The sequence below is a fragment of the Cucumis sativus genome, chromosome 3, assembly GCF_000004075.3.
Source record: "Cucumis sativus cultivar 9930 chromosome 3, Cucumber_9930_V3, whole genome shotgun sequence".
NCBI lineage: Eukaryota > Viridiplantae > Streptophyta > Magnoliopsida > Cucurbitales > Cucurbitaceae > Cucumis > Cucumis sativus.
The window spans coordinates 40,781,267-40,802,824 of NC_026657.2; the positions used below are offsets into that span (position 1 = coordinate 40,781,267).

Below are 21,558 nucleotides of genomic sequence, written 5' to 3' on the forward strand. Positions count from 1 at the left end.
GTTTCATCGATCTATCTCTTGTTTTTTTTTATTTTGTGTTCTAAAATGTTTTATAATTGCTAAAAGATCCGTTTTATTTTAATGATATTGTTATCTTTCAAATATGAGAATAAATATTCAAGGTTATCTCTTTTAGTCAATTTTGTTTTAACAAGGTTAACAATTCATTTAGTTTCTTTAATCATTTAATTAACTCTTAATTAAGAGATCAATGAATTAGAAATAAAATTGACTGAGAGATCTCTGTTTAAGAATTGGAATCTACAATATCTTAAATTTGTGGGCTTTTAAAATATATATATATCTATAATCGAATTTCCTTGATTATGGAAAAATCTGAAAGTTATGTACAATAGCTTATTACTTTTGCTAAAACTGACTTTGATTTAATACATTTGAAGTTGCATAAATCAATTAATTTGTTTTTCTTTTGTCATGCACCTATATAGTTGCACGTATTTTAAATTTATAAATGCAAACATATATATCACATGTTATGTTCTTGTATTAGCAATTTGATAAAGAATAAATATATAACAACACAAATGTGTTGTGTTTCGTTGATAAAACAAAGTATACAAAATTCATCTCTTAAACTAGAGAATAAATATATAAGGGGAATTTAAAGAGTGGTTCTAATGGATGAGTCTTGAAACTAAAGACAAAGTTGTTGATAAAATTGAAGCAGACCCAAAATTCTTTTTTTTCTTTGGATCATGTGGGATAAACTTTAGTTGTAATATTTTACCAAAAATTCAACACAAACAATAGTATTCTAACCATTATATTGTCGACATAGAATATATTGTATTTGGTTGATAGACTTAAATTTTTAAAAAGTAGGTGAAGAACGAAGCTTAAAAGGTATAAACAAACTCAACAAAATCTTGATTGATTTGCCTTTTTTGTTCCATTTCATTTTTTACTTTTTGCAATCATTTGAATTATTTATATATGTGGAGTAGTAGAAGAAGTAGTTTATTACTTTTATATATTATTTATTATTTGAAGATGTAGGGTTTACATTTCAGCCCTCTTGAGGAACAATAACCACTATTTCCTCCATATTAGTAAAGAGTCGAACTCGACCATGTTTAAGATCCTTTGTTACTGGACTTCCTGCCAACAATATGAATATTTGAAAGTCAGGATTCTCTTTCTTGATGATATTTGCCACAGTTCGTGCATCCATGAAGTTTAGTGCTGGCCATGATTTTACTGGTTTGAAACACATAGGCAAAAAATATATATATAACTTGGAAGATTGAAAAGAGAGATGAACTCAACAAAAATATTAGACCAAAAGATATACTTACGTTGATGATGGGATGCGGAGGACATGATGTTGGAGTTTTGTTGTCTTTCTATTTGTTATGCTTTACAAAGTTTAGCTTAGGGATGTGTTTTGTAGTGAATTGGATACCTATATTTATACCCAATTTTCTCATCTTCCTCCCTATAAAATAAACATATAAATCCATCTATTCTTATTCCATCGAATAAAAATAATATATATACATACCTATAACATATGTATACAATATTATTAAATACAAAAAACCATAATAAAATCAATTAAATTCATATTGGAGTATATAGTTCATGCAGTTTCTTTTCCTGTTTTACCCTTGTAGTCGTTTGCTCAGAAAATTGAGATGAGATTTAGCACTGCTGAATACAACAAAAGGTGAGGTATTCTTTTCTTTTCCCCCTTTCCCCTCTCTATTATTAACACCTTCAAGAAATCATAATTTCATATGTGTATGCATCAAATATCATCATCAAAAGATCACAGTTCATGTGTTAACGACCAACTTTGTGGGTGATTGATTTGAATCTTTCTCCTCTATTGTACGTCAAAAAATGTTCTATTCCTTAAGATTAAAAGTTTGCAAATTAATTTTGTTGCCTATAAAATATACTTAGTCTCTCAAGTCTCGCCAATGTATTTTGTAAAATATAATACAAAAATAACTTATTAATATTTGATATTTTGGTTGAGACTCAGTTGTTATAAATTTTCATATTTAGAAAGTAAACTATTTTATACTAAAACTGTAGAAGAAAACTTAAAAATTTGAGGTGTCTAAAGTTATATAAAATATAGCTACTCAATTAACAACAAAACACATCCCAAGTTTTTCTCAAACAAACTTACTAATTATGAGTCTCAATACAAAACAACTTAAGCTATCCTTAATTAAGTATGGATCCATGGCAATCTTAAATTTTTAGAGTTTTCTTATACAGTTTTAGTATATATATATATATATATATATATATATCTTCATCTTTGTTCAGAGCTTTATATCCACGTCAAAACCTAAAACAACAAGAAAATTAACAAAAGAACCACAATAAACACAAAATGACGAATATTTGCATTAAAATCTATGTGTGAAAATGGTGTTGATAGATGATTTCTTATTCCATACTTTTGTTTAACTTTGGTCAAACCCAAAAGCATTTAAATTGGTATTGTAATTTGAAAAAAAGAGTAAGTGAGTTGTTATTACAATTAATTGTTTAACACACATTAAGTTTTAAAAAAGAAGCTACACAAAAAGTCATTCCTTCCGAGATTCATTTATTTATTAATTCATTGGAATCAACCCATAACACAACTATTTGTTTATTCTAAAGAGGCAAGAAGGGTAAGTAACCAAATTAGCTATAAAATATAGTTACTCAATCAATGACAAAACACACATCCCAAACACTCAACTTGTGAAAAAAATAGAGATATAACAAGTACTCCAAGATGACGCACCAATGTTAGTATAATGCTTTTGGTAATATTTTAGTTGAGTTACGTTTAATATTTTAGCTTTCTTCCTAAATCAAATTCACAAATTGTTTTTGTATGTTTTAAATTAGTAAAATCATGGCCAGCACTGAATTTAATGGATGCAAACACTGTAGAAAATATCATCAGGAAAGAACATCCAAGCTTTTAGATTGTCATATTGCCGAAAGCAAGTCCGATAACATTAGATCGGGCCGAGTTTGACCCTTTACCAATGTACATAATCTAGTAGTTCAAGTTCGTCGTGAGGGCTGAAATGTAACTATATATATATATATATTTCATATATAATAATTAAATAAAGTAGATAAACTATTTCTACTACACTTAGCACATATTATTATCTTTTGGGATATCTCAATTAATTGTAAGAAATAGAAATAGAAATATAAACTAAAACAAAAAGAAACCTAAGCATACGTTAAATAGAAAAAATAGATGTCAACTACATGCGCTAACGTAAAAGGAGGTTATAACGTGTTCTTTATCTTTGAACTACCTCACATCAAAAAATGTTTATAGAAATTTGTAAAAAAATTTAAATTAAAACTAAGTTATAGATGTTAATATATTTAGGCTTGTACCTTTTCTAAATGATCAATAAAATATATATTCATTTCATAAAAGCAATATCTGTTATCGAATTTCCTTAATTATGACAAAGTTTGAAAGTTACGTAGAATAGGTTATTACTTTTGCTAAAACTAACTTAGATTTAATAGATTTGAAGTTGTGTAAATCAATTAACACTCATTATTTTTCTTTTGTCATGCACCTATTAGTTGTGCACGTATTTTAAATTTATAAATGCTGCTGCTTATAAACTAAAGAACATATATATTCAAACATGTTATGCTCTCGTATCAGCAATTTGAGGTTGAAAAGTACATCTGATGAATATTTATGTTTTGAGGTTGAATATCAAATATATATATATATATATATATATATATATATATATATATATATATATATATAATATATATATATATATATATATATATATATATATATATGAGCGTATGTTTCTATAAAAAAAACGATGAATTTCGACCAAGTAATTTAATATCATTCCTGAAGTGAATGTTGCGATAATGTCCAAATTATGTTAATAAAGGAAGAAGCAATTATTATATTAGAACCAATAATCTTTTAATAGTCAATATTGAAAAAAGTAAATGCTAAGCAATGAAAAGGAGAACGATGTGTGAAAACAAACTTTAAGAATATATTTGTATCTCTTGAAAAAATCATAACTTTTATTTTAACTTCTAAATATGATATTGTTTGAAAGATGCATAGTCCTTACAATCACTACAACAAAAACTCTCTATTATGACAATTATTTATATCACAATATGGAGGGAGAAAAAAATTGTCACAAAAGGAGAAAAAACGAGTTTTTGGTAGGAAAATGAGGAATTTTTCGGATAATACTTTTCGCGACAACTATTTGATGTCATAGAAGAGAAATAAAATAATATATTTAATATATGAAAAAAAATTAAAATTTCATTTACGATTAAATCTTAACCCTTATCGAAAAACCGTCATTTCATTCATGTCTGTCTCTTCACTCCACTGCCTGGTTCCGTCCCCCATCTCCAAACTCTTTGATGGTCATCTCCGGACGACGTCCAATTCCATCACAACCACTGCCCCCTCGTGTCCGTCTCCTCACTCTAGGGCCGTCGAAACCGCTTCTACTGGATGATGAAACGTCCTCTGTCCTAATTTGTTCAATTCGTGCTCATAATCTCCAATCCGCCGCATTCTCTTCAATATTCAATCCTCAGCCGTCACCTCCTCTACCCGGTAGGTCGTCTATTCCTTTTCTATCTTTTGGGCAAACACCCGTATATGAAGTATGTGAATTAAACTAGACCAAAAAATATTTAAGGCTTGAAGCTGAAAGAGAGCACTATTTGAGAATGAGAATGAGTGAAATGAGTTTTCTCAGGTTTTCTTGTCTTGTTCTTGCCTATTATGATAATGGGTGAAATGAGTTTTTCTTATTTGTTTGTTTTCTTTATGATTTTGTTGTAGCTGTGGATTTCATTTTTTGGATTGCTTATGGAGTTGTGTTCAGTTATGGATTTGGTTTGTTTTCCTCTGTGTTTGAGGTGGAATTTTATATATGTGAAACACAGAATCTTGATGTTTTGTTTATTCATTTTGTGGTTACTGTGTTAATCTTTTATTTTATTTATTTGTTTGTTATAAATTGGAATGAGAATTATAAGTCATAGAAACTTTTGGTTCTCTAATTTTTACAATTTAGTTGGTTTAATTAATCAGAGATGGGGTATGGTAAGGGTAAGTTTTCTTCTACAATGTTCTTGGGAATAAAACTTTTATATATATATATATATATATATATATATATATATATATATATATATATATATATATATATATATATATATATATATAATGATAAAAGTCATTATTCTATAGATCAAATGAAAAAGTACAATATTTGGAGCCAGAAGTGAAAACAGAGGCAAAACTATCTACCAAAAAGGGGTTTTACAGTTGAGAGTGAGAAACAAAGATTTTTTTTTTCAATTTATTAAATGTGGAGGTGAACTTTTTTTTTTCTACTTTTCTTTCGGTTCTCAACTTGATGAACTTCAAGGAGTGTGAGGAATTTTGGGTGGATTGAAAATCTGAAAAATATCGATCAAGTAGTTGGTATTGAAATTTAGGGGATCATTTGAGTTATGAAGTATTGTTTAGGATACTTTTAAGACTATGCTGCAAACCAACTGTTAAGACTAAGATTGATGTTGATTAGGATACTTTCTCGGTAGAGTAGTTGATAGCAATATTGTGAAGTCTAATACGTTTCATGTCATATAGTATCCTACTAAGTTGTGACCCCCTTTCTTAATAATGTTATGGAAATTTCAATACAGAGTTGTGACCCCCTCTCTTAAAACACGCTAATTTCAATGACCCCCTCTCTTAAAACTTGCTAATTTCAATGTTGAAGTTTCTCCAAAAACTAATAAATTAAAAGTGCGAACTATTGTCGTGTAGGCATGCCATAGGCATTGGCTCTCAACTCTCAAGGCTGAAGCCAACAACGGAGAGAAAATGGGGGCAGGGTGGAGCAGTAGTGTAGTAGTTAGATAGAAAATGGGGGCATTGACTCTTAACTCTCAAGTTTCAACTCTCACACTTGTTTTTTTTTTTTTTTTGTGAGTTGATTATCTCTGCTGGAAATATACTTTTGTGTGTGTTGGTTTTTCTTACCACAATTTAATCAAATTTAGCTCTCTATATAGTACTATTTTGTATTTTTGATATAATTAATTGAAATAGAAATTTTTTGAATGCTATCATATTATGCATATCAAATAAATTATTTCTGGACAATAATACTCTTCAACATGCTGTAAATTTGATTAGCATTTAAGCTTTTTAAGGGTGGTATATTTGAGGATTTTCAGGATCGGATTATGTACCATTTTGAAAGTTTTAAAAGTTTTAAAAGTTGTTGCCATTTATCTTTTTTGGGGCCAGCAAAGAAAGTTCTTGGAATTTGAATAGTTCGAGATAGAGCATCCAAGAAGTTATACATGTCACAGGAGCAATACATAGAGAAAGTACTTGAACATTTCAAGATGAATCAAGCAAAACCAGTTAGTTCCCCTTTACCCAGTCACTTCAAACTGATCAATAAACAAAGCCCTTCTACAGATAAAGAGAAGGAGGATATGAGTAAGGTCCCATATGCTTCAGCAGTTGGAAGCCTAATGTATGCCATGGTATGTATTAGACCTGATATTGCTCATGTTGTTGGTGTTGTTAGTCGTTTTATGTCTAATCCAGGAAAACAACATTGGGAGGCAAAGTGCATCATGAGATATTTGAGAGGTACTTTCAGTTTGAAGCTCACATTTGGGGATGGAAAGCCAGTACTTGCTGGGTATACTGATTCAGATATGGCAAGGGACTTAGGCAGCAAAAAGTCTACTTCTGGTTACTTGATGATATTTGCAGGTGGTGCAGTGTCTTGGCAGTCAAGGTTGCAGAAATGTGTTTCCCTTTCTACAACTAAAGCAAAGTATATTGCAGCAGCAAAAGCATGTAAAGATATGTTGTGGATGAAGCGCTTTGTACAAGAGCTTGGCTTCAAGTAACAACGATATGTGATATATTGTGACAATCTGCTATTCACCTTGGTAATAATATGCTTCATTTCATTCAAGAACAAGGCATATTGATGTGAGATATCACTGGCTTAGAGATGCTTTAAATGATGAATTGTTTGAGCTTGAGAATATACACAATGATCATAATATATCTGTTATGTTGACAAAGAATCTATCAAGATCGAAGCTTGAGTTTTGTCGTTCCATAGTGGGAATGACAAATTCATCCTCAAAGTGAAATAGGGGGAGATTTGTTGGGCTTATTAAACTTGAAGCCCAGCCCATTAGCATATTAGGTTAATTTTCATTATGAAATTAACTAACGTGCAAAAACGGAAAAAATGTGTGTGATTGCAATAGAGTGGAAAGAAAGAAAAACTAAATCTTTGTGTGGTTCATATTTCAGCCTTTTTGGGATCGATTCGTTGTCCGATCAAGCTGAAATTTTGACAGTGCAATCTTGGCACAAGATTCTTCATTATGGATGGTGGAGATTTTGTTTGGAGCTATCTATTCTAGTTGATAGTTGGTTACCACAAATTGTGAGATATTTATTTTCTTTCATTGTTATTGTTGTTTGTTGTGACTAGAGAGAACTTTGTTATACCTATTAAAGATTATAATGGAGATTTTGACTTCGGTCCGTGATTTTTTACTCCTCACGTTGAGGGGTTTTTCCACGTTAAATTCATTGTGTCCATATTCTTTGGTTATTATTATTGTTGAGTAGTATTCTATCAGGTTCACACAAGAGTGCGATAATTGATCAAAGCCAAAAGGAGTTTATTCTAACAATAAGTGTGTTATATATAATATAGAATTGAACTCATTCTTTGAATATTTATTTGTTTATAATTATATAATATTATAAGAAACTTCTTACATCATTTATTCTTTTTTATATGTATTCGATTTTTTTTTATTATTATTATTTAAAGTTAAAAAGTGTTACCTTTATGTTTGTTGTTATCCATTTAACCAACTCACTTCTAAGAAACAATCATAAATTTTCTTTTAAAATATAATATTAGAAATTTTGAACACTCCACCTTTAAAATAATTGTTTTTTTTTTCCCTTAATCCTTTGTTTTTTCTAAAGAAATTTTAAACACCTCAAATTTTCCAAAAATTAGGATTTCTTGAAGGAGTTACTAATAGAAATAGTAAAGAGAAAAAGAGAAAAAAACAATGAATACAACACCTTTTGTAATTACTCACCACTACTAAATCTTAACTCTTGGTTAGATAAAATAATTTAGATTAAAGTAAAAAAAACTAATTTGTAGGTAATAAAATATAAAATGAGACCATCATGGTGTGAACCATTTTTCTTTTTTTCTTTTTAATAAATATGACAACCTGTCAAAATACTTTCAGATCGTGTCATAAAATAAAAAAATCTATTAAACTGATAATTTTTTTAAATATTCCAGATTTGTCTTTCATTTTCATATCTTTCTTCTCCTCTTTTTTATGTTATTTTTTTTAATTTTTTTAAAATTGTTATTTAGTTCTAGATCGTGTACCAAATATAAAATATTTTTTTAAAAAAAATAAAAAAATTTCAAATTGTTATTTAGTTGTTTAGATTGTGTGACAAATATAAAAGACCCTAAAAACATAGTTGGATATTAGATAGTCAAATCTAAAGGATCGTCTACGTAAAATTCCAAATATAAGCAAAAGATTCTTAAACAAATTGTTTAGATTTTGCGAAATTTAAAAGATAAAATCTTAATGTTTGGCTACCCAAATCTAAACGATCAAATCTATACAAATATAAACGATCGTTTTTTAAATTTAAATGATCAAATCTAAACATCGTGTACCAAATATAAACTATAGTTTTTAAAAAAAATTTGAAAAAAATCGTTGAGATTTGGTAATCTAAATTTAAACGATATACCAAAAATTTATTAAAAAATTATTTAGATTTAGATTTAGATTTGATTTGGTCTCAAATCTAAACGATGGAATAGCTAAATCTAAATGAAACGATCTATGCCAATTAATTAGAACATTTTTAGAATTATCTACGGTGAACTTGTGGACTTTTTTTTTCCAAAATTGTTCTATATTTGAAAAGACCCATGTATGTATGTATATATATATATATTTCTTGGTTGACATTCTTTCTTTATTTATTTCTGACTTACTCTTTATAAAAAAGAATATAAAGTCAAAGATACTTAATATCACATCTTTTAACCTTACCTTTTATATATATACTCGAATAATTATTTTAATTTGATAAATCTTTTGAAAGTATTTACCAAAAATATCACAATTTGTTTGGTGATGTAGACAATAAGAGTAAACCAAATTCTATTAGTGATAATTTTCTAACTATTACCGATGGACTCTAATGATTTATCAATGGTAGATCAATATTATCAATATGGTTTATCAATGATAAACTTTCATTATTGGTTACAATTTTTTTAAAATGTTACTATATATTTGTTAATATTTTGGATCTAATTATTATATTTGTAATAACTTAGTGGGAAAAGTATGAAAAAATAAATTTATAATTAATAGAAGGGGAGAGGAATTGTTTGTTCACATCCCTACAATCTCATCTCAATTTCCTCACCAAACAACTACAAGGGTAAAACGGTAAAAATACTTCAATATGGATCTAATTGATTTAGCTATATTTTATTATGATTTATTTATTTAATATTACACACGTGTGAATGTATATATACTTTTATTCGGTGGAATAAAAATATATCAATTTATATGTTTATTTTATGGAGAGGAAGAGGAGGAAATTATTGGGTATAAATATGGGTATCCAATTAACTACAAAACACATCATCCCACGCTATAAACTTTGTGAAGTATAACAAATAGAAAGACAACAATTTCATCATCATGTCCTTCCCATTCAATCGTAAGTATATCTTTTGATGTTCAATTTTTATTCACTTAATCTCTCTTTTCCATCTTCTAACTTTATTATATATATATATATATATATATATATATATATATATATATATATATATATATATATATATATATATACTCTTTAATCTTCCCTAATTAACAAGCATATATACTTTTTCCCTATATCTTTCAAAACAGTAAAATCATGGCCAGCACTAAAGTTCTTGGATGCACAAACTGTGGCAAATGCTATCAAGACAGAGAATCCTAACTTTGAAATAGTCACAGTGCCCGAAGGAACTCCAGTAACAAAGGATATTATACCTGGTCGAGTTCGACTCGTTGTTGATGCAAATGGAAAAGTGGTGAATGTTCCTCAAGAGGGTTGAAATGTAAACCTACATGTTTCAAATAATAAATAAAAGTAATAAACTACTTTTACTACTCTACATACCTAAATAATTTGAGCATTTCCCTTTCTTTTTTAATTCAGTATAGCAATGGAATGGAGGTAATAAAAATTTGAACCTCTCAAACTCAACTGAGGTTACATATATCAGTTCATTTCCAAAATGTATCTATCAACAATATCTATGATCGAATTTGAACCTTTTAAACCGCATTCTTCACATATATCTTTTAGGATTCTTATGTATGATCGAATTTCTAACAACAATATCTACGATCGAATTTCCTTAATTATGGGAAAGTTTGAAAGTAATGTAGAACATGTTATTACTTTTGCTAAAACTAACTTTGATTTAATATATTTGAAGTTGCATAAATCAATTAGTACGGATTTTTTTTCTTTTGTCATGCACGTATATAGTTTCACATATCTTAAATTTATAAATGTTGCTTATAAACTAATGAACATATGTATCAAACATGTTATGCTCTTGTATTATCAATTTGAGAAAGAAAGTTTAAAAAGTACCTAGTGATAGAATAATATTTATGTTTTGAGGTTGAATATCAAATATATATATGAGCATATGTTTCTATAAAAAAATAATAAATTTAGACCAATTAATTTAATATCATTCTTTGAAGTGAATATTGCCATAATGTCTAAATTATGTTAATAAAGAAAGAAGCAATTATTATATTAGAACAACCAATCTTTTAATAGTCCGTTTGAAAAGTAAATGCTAAGTAATGGAAAAGAGATCGATGTGTGGAAGCAAACTTTGAGAATATATTTGTATCTCTTTAAGAAATCACAACTTTCATTTTAAACTCTAAATATGATATTGTTTGGAAGACCATGGTCTTTACAATCTTCGGAAGAGATAATTATTATTCCTTTTTTACCCATTTGCATATAGACGAGATGTTTGCATATAGAATATCTATGCATATTATCACTCAAAATGAGACCATCTTGTAGTTAGATGCCAATTTTTTAGACTTTTTAATTCGGTTCAAAATTGATCATTTTTTTGTAGGCTATAGCATGAGCAATTTTTTTATTGTTTTGAGTGCTACCATAGTACACCACTAATGAGCCCCACCCGACCCTTAGACTATTTTTCAAGGACATAGAGCATGCAAAAGAGGATATGCCACACTTATCTGTCGACTATCAATTAGCTAAAGAGGTGCAAGATAAAAAAACAATAAATTTTTTTTTCAACCATTCGAAGAAAAGTTTTCGGAGAAAAATACAAACTCAGTATGGGGCATCTCTGATCAATTTTTGTGGCGAAAACCTCTAATATTAATCAAAATGAGACCACTTGGTAGTTAGATGCCAATTTTTGAGACTTTTTAACGTGGTTCAAAATTGGCCCTTTTTTGTAGGCTATAACATTGGCTATTTTTCGACCGTTTTAGGTGCTACCATAGTATACCACTAATGAACCCCACCCGACCCTTAGACTATTTTTCTGTGTCATACAATATGCAAAAGGTGAGATGCCACACTTATCCGTCGACTATCATCGGTCTAAAGAGGTGTAACAAAAAAAATTAAAAAAGTTAAACCATTCGAAGAAAAGTTTTGGAAGAAAAATATAAACTGAGTTTGGAACAAGTATCATCAAGAAAGAAAATCCTAGCTTTCAACGAATCATATTGTTGGTAGGAACTCCAATAACAAAGGATCTTAAACATGATTGAGGGAAGAGTGGTAATTTAGAGGGGTTAAAGGTAAAGAGTCTATTACTAAAATGTGGTATTTTTAGAAACTTATTACAAGAATAATGTTATTTTAAAACCTTTTTACAAAAATGTAGTTGATTTGACGTTTATTTTAAAAAATAATTAAAAGAAAAGGTCGAGTCTCATTTATTATTTAGAAAAAATATATTTAATAAGTGGGTGAGAGACTCCGCCACCGATCTAATTTTCTTTCCTCTTTCTTAGTTACTTTCTTAACTAAATTTTAATTTAAACTTTATATATATACACTAAAACCTAATTGTTTGATTTTAAATTTTAAATTTTAATTATTATATGTATATATATATATATAAATATATATATGTTTTAAAATTTTTAATTTTTAATTTTTTGACCAAAAATGTAATTTTAATTATCATATACATATATATTTATTTAAATAATATTTAAAAATAAAACATGATTTTAACCATTTTAGAATTGTTAGTCCTATTAATATAGTTGTGAGAGTAAGACCAAAAAGTAAAGATAATATCAAATTTGATCATAGTCTACTATAAATTAAGAAATTCATATCCTAATTTTGGTAAAATCAAAATAAATTTACTCAAATCCCCTATAATGGTTTCAAATGAGTTATCTAATAATTTCTTACTTCTTCTCGCTTTAATATTTAATTTCCTTATTGGACTTAGACATTACTAATGTAAAGTGAGGGTGGTATGTTTATTTTACTAAAATTTGATATCACGTGCATGTTACATGTACGTGTGTGCAACATGTAGAGAATAGTAAAAGGGTAATTCAAATTTAAATGATGTACCAAAAAAATTATTAAAAAATTGTTTAGATTTAGATTTGATTTGGTTTCAAATCTAAACGATCAAATAGTCAAATCTAGATGAAATGATCTATGCCAATTAATCTTAATCAGGACATTTTTAGAATTTTCTACTATGGACTTGTGGACTTTTTTTATTTTCAAAATTGTTCTTTCTTGGTAGACATTTATATATATATATATTTTTCGTGGTTGACCTTCTTTCTTTATTTCTAATTTACTATTTATAAAAAAGAATATAAAGTCGAAGATATTTAATATCACATCTTTTAACCTTACCTTTTATATACTTCTTTTACTTATATACTCGAATAATTATTTTAATTTGATAAATCTTTTGAAAGTGGACATCCAGTAGCTTGAGGTGAACTTTTGATACCTTCGACATCGTTCTAAATGAACTGACTCCCGAGCATATTTTTTTCGACCTTTATAGGCAAAGAACTTCACCACTCAAAATGAGGCCACTCAAAATGAGGCCACTCAGTGGTTGGATGTGAACTTTCGAGATGTTCGACATCGTCCTACATTGGGTCCTCTCTTCGTAGGCTAATCCATTGGCTCATTTTTCAACGTTTTCGGGCGAAAATGAAAACTAACTCCCGGGCATATTTTTTTCGGCCTTTATGGGCAAAGAACTTCATTACCACTCAAAATGAGGCCACCCAGTGGTTGGATGTGAATTTTCGAGACCTTCGACATCGTTCTAAATTGGGTCCTCTCTTTGTAGGCTAATGCATTGACCCTTTTTCTAACGTTTTGGGGTGAAAATAAAAACAGACTCCCAGTCATATTTTTTTTTGGCCTTTTACATGAATTTAATTGCATATAATTTCTTTATAAATTAGTTTTGATTTTTTAGTTTCAAAACCTTTTGAAAATTTTGTCAAAGCTATATTATCTTTAACCATAATTTATTTTAATAAAGCTTTTTAATCATGTTCATTATCACTAAATAGTTTAGTTTCTTTTACAGTAAAATTAATTCGTTTTTTCGCTGTGTTTTCTGACAAAAAGAAACAACCGAATTTTGACAAAAGATAGGATGCCACAATTATTAACCCAACAATCATTGAGCTAAAAAGGTGCAAGATAAAAACAAAAAAAAATTAAACCATTTGAAAACAAGTTTTGGGACAAAAAAAATGATTACAGGGCATCACAGGTTAGTTATTGTGGGAAAAACTTTAATATTACTTAAAATGAGACCAACTAATAGTCAGATGTGAATTTCCTGACGTCACAATTGTTCATATTTCTTGTAGTGCAAGTTGAGGGTGATGATACTGGACTTTAATTCAGAAAGTATTGATTTGTTGAAGAAGTATTTCAAAGGTATCTTAGTTACCTTCTGCAGTATTACAAATTAATGAAGATCATCAAGGGATTTGACAGAGTATCAATTGATAAGAAATATGAATGAAGGTTGAGATAATTGTACTTCGATCAATGAAATCAGAGGAGTCTAAATTCATCTTCGAGGATATTTACGATTATCTTCGGAGGGAGCCTGAGTTTATTTTAAGTTGTGGTGATAACTTAATATTGTAGCTTTCGTATTTAAGTTACAAACTTATGAATCTCAATAATATTTCTTATATGAGGAAAGGAACTCCCCAGATGTAGGTTGTATTTGCTGAACGGGGTTCTCAAAGCCTTCTATGTTGTTTGTTCGTTTTGTTACGTTAGTTATTCCTGCAGTTAATCATGTTTGTTATAGCTGGAGGATATTATTTATCATCTCACCTATTTTTCACTACCGACATGGAACTTGAAAGCTTCGTGGTGTGTGCTATATAAAACAGATGAAGAAGATAGAAACCACATTTTCATCGGTTGTCTTTTTTCTAAAGGTATTTAGGAAAAAGCTAGAGCTTTGATAAATCAATCTTTCAACTTTGAGAATTTTTCCTCCCTTTGCAAATATATTTGTAGATCAAACCCGGTGAAAACAAAGAAGCATGTTATATTCTTTAACATTGTTGCTATCACCCTTTGGTCTATTTGGACCGAAAGAAATCAGAGAATTTTAAAAGATGAAGACAGATTGTCGTCTTTGTTATTGGAAGATATCCAAGCTTTAATGGGGTTTTAGACCAGTCGCACTCCTCTTTTAAAAAACTATTCGGCTACTAGCATAGCTTTACATCTCAATGCTTTTTAATTCGACTTTTGGGTCCCTTGGACTTTTCTCTAACCCTTTTTGTATTCCTTGCTTCTTGTTAAATAATTCTTAGTTAGCTTGAAGCTTGGAAACCCTATGTGTGTGTGTGTATGAGAGTGTGTGTTTTCTCTTGGCAAAAACAACTTGTTATTGGGTTTGTGTATTATTCTACCTCAATTAGCTAGTTAGGTTGGTGAGGGTTGTTGCTTTTGAATTTATAATAATAATACACAGTATTTGTGTGATATTGTGTTTTTAGAAGAAAAGTTGTAGAGTGAAAATTGTGAACAAGAATGAAGTAGCAGACAGAAGCATGTTATAATATGTGTCCAAGCTTGAGTTGGAAATTGAACATCTTTAGCTATCTACGAGGTTAAAAAATAATATGAAATATGAATGTGAGGCAAATAAAATAGAAGTAACTAAAGTGAGTATGCAAGTATATATTATAATAGTAAATAAAGGCGGTTAAAAAAATCCCTAGAAGTAGAAGTATTAAATAAATGATAATGGGTGGATGGTAGTGGTAGTAGTAGTGGTAGTAGTAGTGGTAGTGTTAAAAAGGGTTTGGAATGAGATTGAATCAAAAGGACCTTTTCTTGTGTCCAACAAAAACTTGCAAAACGCCATCCGACCCGCCAGCCACCAAGGTGCATTCTTGCTCTCCCACTTGCCTCCAACACACACTACTGACCAACCCATAACCCGACCCCATCCCCACCCCGACCCCCACCCCCACTCCCCCATCAAATTCCTTTACCCATATTGGCTCTCCCCATCTCTTATCGTACACAAACACTCTCTTGTCCTCCGATCCACACCCGATTAAGCCCCCTCCCTCCACACTGATAACCCCACAAAGCTCCTCCCATTCACGTGCCCCTCGTACGTGCGTACCACCCTTGCACCCCCTCCCTCCTCCGTCTTCCACATCTTTAAACTCCCGTCTGTACTCGCCGACACCACCGTCCCTCCGTCCACGAATTTCACATACGTCACCGTTTTCCCATGCCCTTCGAATACCACTACCGGTTCCCTCATTTTCCGTCTGTCGTACCCATATGCTTTCCTGTCCGCGCATCCAACCGCCACTAACCCCCCTCCGAACGGGTTGAATTCCACGCAACAAACCGCACTCCGTACCACGCTCGGCTGCACCACCGCCACGCACTCCCCACTCTCACATCGCGTATCCCATACTTGCACTGTTCCATCGTCTGACCCGGACGCTCCCACTACGGGCTCTACTGTTGAGTAATCCACACTCCAGACACGTCGGCCCCCATGTTCATCTCGTTCGAAAATCGGTACCTTCATTTCCAGATCGTACTCCATGACAACCCCATCGTAATCGCCGGAGCCTAAGATTCGACCGTTAGCATTGGGTTTCCAACGGAGGCTACTGAGTTTAGCGGGAGTACAGATGCAGAAATCAGAAGCACGGGTGTGGTCCAATTGAGTAATAGTAGCGTTATGATCAATGTCTTGGGGTAGGAGATTATGAAGACGGTAGCCACGGATTTTTCTAGCGATTCCGGCGGTGGCGATGAGGGAATCGGAAGGGTCGAATTCGACAACGCCGAGTGTGTCAGAAGCGGCGCAATTGGTGGGGGAGGAGACGACGGAGGCGAGGGTGAAATCCCATTCGCATCGAAGGGGGGTTGGGGATTGTTGTGTGAGTTTTTCTGAGTTTTGGATTTGTGGGGTTGGGGAACTGGGAGAGGAGAGGCTGCTTCTCATTTCCCATTCATAAGGAGTGGAAGGGAAAAAGGAAATTGTAACGACGACAGTTGGGGGTTTTCGGGAATTGGAACCAATCTACGCCCTCCATTCAACTACCCTTTTCTTTTCTTTTTTTTTTTCCTTTTCTCTTATTGAAAATTTGTGTGATGTGGATAAATAGCATCCTCATACTTGTTCTGGTTTTAGCAGCAGCAGCTGCTTTAATTTCACCATACTACTTTTATCACATTCCCTTTACTTTAATCTTCCAGTTTAAACAACTACTCTTTTTTGTGTTCCTCTTTTCTTTTTCTTTTTTTCTTATCATGTCCTCCACCGAATTTACTGCCATTATCTGAAAATACAACATTTCTGACTCATGCATATTTTAAACATCCACTGTAATATGTCATTCAACTCAAATTCACATCCAAATATGATAATCCATTATCAATTATTATTTGAGTGAAAATATCTAAGTTTGAAATAGAAGAAGGAAAATAATTAATTGAGGATAAAATGAGGAGGAAAAGAGAGATGAAAAGTAGTAGATTCAAAGGAATAAATAATGGTAAGGGGAGAATGGGCATTGGAGGTGGTGGTGGCTTTTGTACCCCTCATTCTTTTTATAAAATATAAATAATAAAAGAAAGAAAGAAAATATAGTAGTTTAGTTAGTGGCTGTTGGTGGTTGAGGGCCTTGGGGTGTACGTGGCTTAAGCCAAGCCTTCATCTTTTCCCTAACTTCCACGACCTCCATCAATTCCCTGCCCCTACTTTCCTCTCTCTTTCTTCATGCCCTACCTCCATCCTTCTAAAATATTACTATGTCTTTTTTATTACACCTAAACTGCACTTTAATCCACTTGGTTAATCTCATTATTACAAAATAGATTAAAATATATCACATTATTTCCTTCCACCCCTAAATAATTCCTGCACACCACTTCCCCCAATGACTTCAAGTTGTTGACCATCATATTTTTTTGTATAATTAATCTAAACTCTTCATCCAATTAATATTCATCCAAATCCATTTTCATCTCAAGTTTAGGGGCTTCTTCTATTAACCAAAATTTATCATAAAACTTATAAATAATATCTAAATATTTTATGTAAGTCTTTGCTTCTTAATCATTGCAATCTTTTACTTGCTTCTCTTATTGGGAATGAAAATAATACTAATTAAATACTCAAAACACACTTAACATATTCGATACACTACTAATATGCATTTGATACATTATTGATATCCATTTGATACATTTCTAATAGATACGTGATATAAGTGATATACGACATTTAATATACATTTGGTACACATTGTTGGTACGCACTTGTTAGACTAGAAATGTACTTGATATATCATATATTTTGATTTATAATAAATGATTTTAGTTTTTTATCAAATGATTGAAAAAAAGAAATATTTATTAAATATAAATTCCAAACACATATAATTATAATCCAAAATAAAATAATATTTACACTTCTAAGCACAAACTACTATAAATCATACCCCTAAAGTTGTCTACTTAGCACTCAAAGACACATATATACAATCTATATATAGAACAGATCCTGTTCAAGTAAAGTCTGCCATACCCCTAAAGTTGTGAGCGTGACACAAAGTTCTCACAATAAATTTATTCAAAATTCGTCCATTAATCTTTTAATTCTTCCAAAAACATCTTGTTCCAAATTTCAGATTTGGATACTTGACAGCCTTGATTTTACTTTGCAAAATTTTCTAACTGTACTGGAAACCCTCTACTTTAGATGTGATCTCATGCTTAAACTATTTTAAAGTACAAGATTGAATTTAAGGATCTTGAGGATATGAGTATTTTTAAGCTTAAAAGATTTGAAAGTTTGTACAACCTATACCATCAAAAGGTGTACTTTCCATTTCTTTTCATAGGAATATTATAATCAAACGTTTCAGATACAATTCTATGTTTGGTGACGTCTAGAAAATTTTCCTACAAATGAAACATGTGAGCATATAAGAACAAAACATGTTGTATTAATTTTTGGAAATAATCTTGATCTACTGTTGGAAGCAGTGAAGCAGTTAAAGGCGAGCTAGGTTGCGAGGAATGTTGGAACCTTGAGCCGATGTGGAATCCAAACTTCAAACCGTGGTCTAAATCTTGAGCTTTGAGCATTATAGAAATACTTACAAAAAAATACAGATATATCATCTCAGTGACACGGCCATGAAGGTGACGTGGGTTTCCTTAGTCAAATTTCTCTGTAACCTCAATAAATCCCCTCAAGGAGAAGATGTGGATAAAAAATATAATGGAACACCCATAGTCAGAAACCACGTAATAGAAACAATATCAAAATAGAGACCAATTGAGGGGACAAAGATGAAATTAAACTAGAGAATATATAATTTGTCAATGCAAGTTCTTTTATTTATTCTCACAATCCTACTTTATATGTTAATTAACCAGATCGTAAACAACGAGAGATGAGTCATGAAAAGAAAAATATCATACAAATTAATATAATTCTAATGTAGTTGCAGAAGATTTAACCAGGTTCATGTGCGAGTTCCTCCATGAAGGAAAAAAAATCTCTAATTAGCAAATATATGCAATAATAATCATGGCAATTTCTCTCCATATCCTTCAAATATTCATAAAACCATTTCCAAAATGCAGAAGATGTTCAACACATACATCTCCATCAGAAGCATAATTGGCAAAACCATTTGAAATATGATGATCCTCAAACTTGACATGAGAATCCATGATGATACCATTATTTTGAAGTAGCTCCGAACCCAAACTCATCCCAAACTCGAAATTGGGTTGTCCAATTAAATTATTAGTAGTGCTGGGACCAAACTCTGATCCACCGTTGCTGGAGCTACCCACTGTAAGCCACTCAGCGAAGAAGAGCTTGGGAAGCTGAGAGATGTTATTGTTGGGTATAGGAGAGTGAATGGATGGATTTGTTGTTGAGGAATCTGCAGAGTCTGAAGTAGTTGAATTAGTTGAAGAATGATATGCCTGTTTTTGTTGTTGTTTATCGAGTTTCTTCTTCAAGTAGGAATGCCACAAGTTTTTTACTTCGTTATCGGTTCTTCCTGGCAAATGTTGTGCGATTTGAGACCATCTGATATACATCAAAACAAAACAATATTACACTTAAATACATCGCTTAGCTTATTAAGTAGTTAATTAACTAGTTACCCTTTTCTAATTCTTAATTATAACATTAACATTGGGTAATATATATATACACACCACAGTACAAATGCTATTATCATACTTCATACTTTTAATATTTCTCCATGACCTTTTCAAAAAAAACAAATAAATAAATTCTCAATTACAAAGACTTTAATATAAAATTCAATAAAATTAAAGCCGGATTCTTAAATTAATTCAACAACTCCAAGCGGAAAAGAAAGAAAAAAACTGTAAAAATACATAGAAAAGTTGATGCTATTTGAAGAAGGGTGCAATGTTTGGTATACAAAATTTGATATTTGAGGATTTACACATTAGTGAAATTTGTAAAGAGAAGATTAAAAATGATATATTATATAATAGGGTTTAGTAAAAAAGACAGACTTGTTTCCAAGCATATGATGAAGAGAAAGAATTGTATGTTGTTCTTGTTGGGAAAACGTTCCTCTTTTAAGTCCAGGGCGCAAATAATTAATCCACCTTAATCTGCAGCTCTTTCCATTTCTTTCAAGCCCTGTATAAATTAAGCCATTTTAAATTATTTTCAATTCCACCAAAAATTAAAATAAAAAAAGCAAAAAGGGACTCACCAGCCTTTGAAGGAAGAGAACTCCAACAGCCATGGCCATAGTTTAGGATGTAATTTCTCAGCCTTTGATCTTCATCAGGTGACCATAATCCCTTTCTATGCTTCGACTTTGTCCTATGCGACGCCGTCGTTTCACGTACCATTCTTTTCTTTTTGCTTTTAAATTTATTCCATACACACAATAGTTGAGCTTTTATTTTCAACAATCTGGGGGTTTAGTATTTATAGCTAATTTCCTTGACAAAAATAATGCTTGGTTTGGTCCACTGTCTATCTATATTAACAATATTCTCATCCAAACACAATGACTCTGTTAAAATATTAAGTGAGACAAAGAAAAGAGAATCAATTCCAATGATTAGGGATAGAAGGTTTTAAAATTGAAATACAATATTCTCTATTGTATATACACTCAATCAGACTCACTTTTTTTTTCTGGTTCAATTTGTAAAAAATTTCAACTCAACCTATTCTCAATTTCTTATTAAATAATGAATACAATCCATCAAACACAAATTCAATTCAAGTTGAGTTGGTTTAGGTTATCTTGCTCATTTATTCAAATTTTTATTTTAAGAAAAAGTAGAATATATATAATGTATTTTAAAAAAGATTAAAAGTATTTAAAGAATAAATTATTGTATAGTAAGAAAAGATAAGTTTTGGTTTTAGTTATGGGTTCAACTATGAAACTAATGGTAGGTGAATGTAGAACCAACTTAGTTCATAAAATGTTTCCAATTCCAACCCACACCAACGTAATAAGCAAACTATACGAGTTGAATTCAAATGATAAACAAATAAATAATGGGTTTTTGGAAGTAAGGTTGGAAGTTTTAGAGAGAGGTTTGAAAAATTAGAAAATTTGTATGGAGTTTCCAAATGTCAAAGGTAAATGAATGATTTAGAGCCGTCCACATTTCCTACTTCACGTTTTATTAATACATATATGTGTATTATATGACAAACTATAAACTATAAATTAAATTGGAGGAAGAACTCAAATTTTCAATGCCTTGCAGGCTTTCAACAACCTCTCCCATATACAAAT

General features: G+C 30.7%; 2 protein-coding genes and 2 long non-coding RNA genes across 4 annotated transcripts; 1 reads left to right on the top strand and 3 right to left on the bottom strand.

The window, feature by feature from the left end:
- Positions 1–962: 962 nt before the first annotated feature.
- Positions 963–1,397, bottom strand: LOC105435047. The gene is made up of 2 exons (XR_969162.2): positions 1,317–1,397; positions 963–1,218 (listed from the first exon to the last, which is right to left on the bottom strand). It is a non-coding gene; the product is annotated as an uncharacterized LOC105435047 (long non-coding RNA).
- Positions 1,398–9,729: 8,332 nt separating this feature from the next.
- LOC105435048 lies at positions 9,730–10,478 on the top strand. The gene is made up of 2 exons (XR_969163.2): positions 9,730–9,865; positions 10,060–10,478. It is a non-coding gene; the product is annotated as an uncharacterized LOC105435048 (long non-coding RNA).
- A 4,811-nt stretch (positions 10,479–15,289) lies between these two features.
- Positions 15,290–17,114, bottom strand: LOC101214341 (WD repeat-containing protein RUP2). Its single transcript, XM_004148330.3, is given in 2 exon segments — positions 15,290–15,827; positions 15,830–17,114. Coding segments are annotated over 2 exon segments (1,155 nt in total). The 5' UTR covers positions 16,731–17,114; the 3' UTR covers positions 15,290–15,573.
- A 1,996-nt stretch (positions 17,115–19,110) lies between these two features.
- Positions 19,111–20,699, bottom strand: LOC101214098 (transcription factor LAF1). Its single transcript, XM_004148329.3, has 3 exons — positions 20,509–20,699; positions 20,303–20,432; positions 19,111–19,841 (listed from the first exon to the last, which is right to left on the bottom strand). The coding sequence occupies exons 1-3, from the start codon at positions 20,648–20,650 to the stop codon at positions 19,352–19,354; spliced, it is 762 nt and encodes a 253-aa protein (XP_004148377.1). The 5' UTR covers positions 20,651–20,699; the 3' UTR covers positions 19,111–19,351.
- Positions 20,700–21,558: the final 859 nt, after the last annotated feature.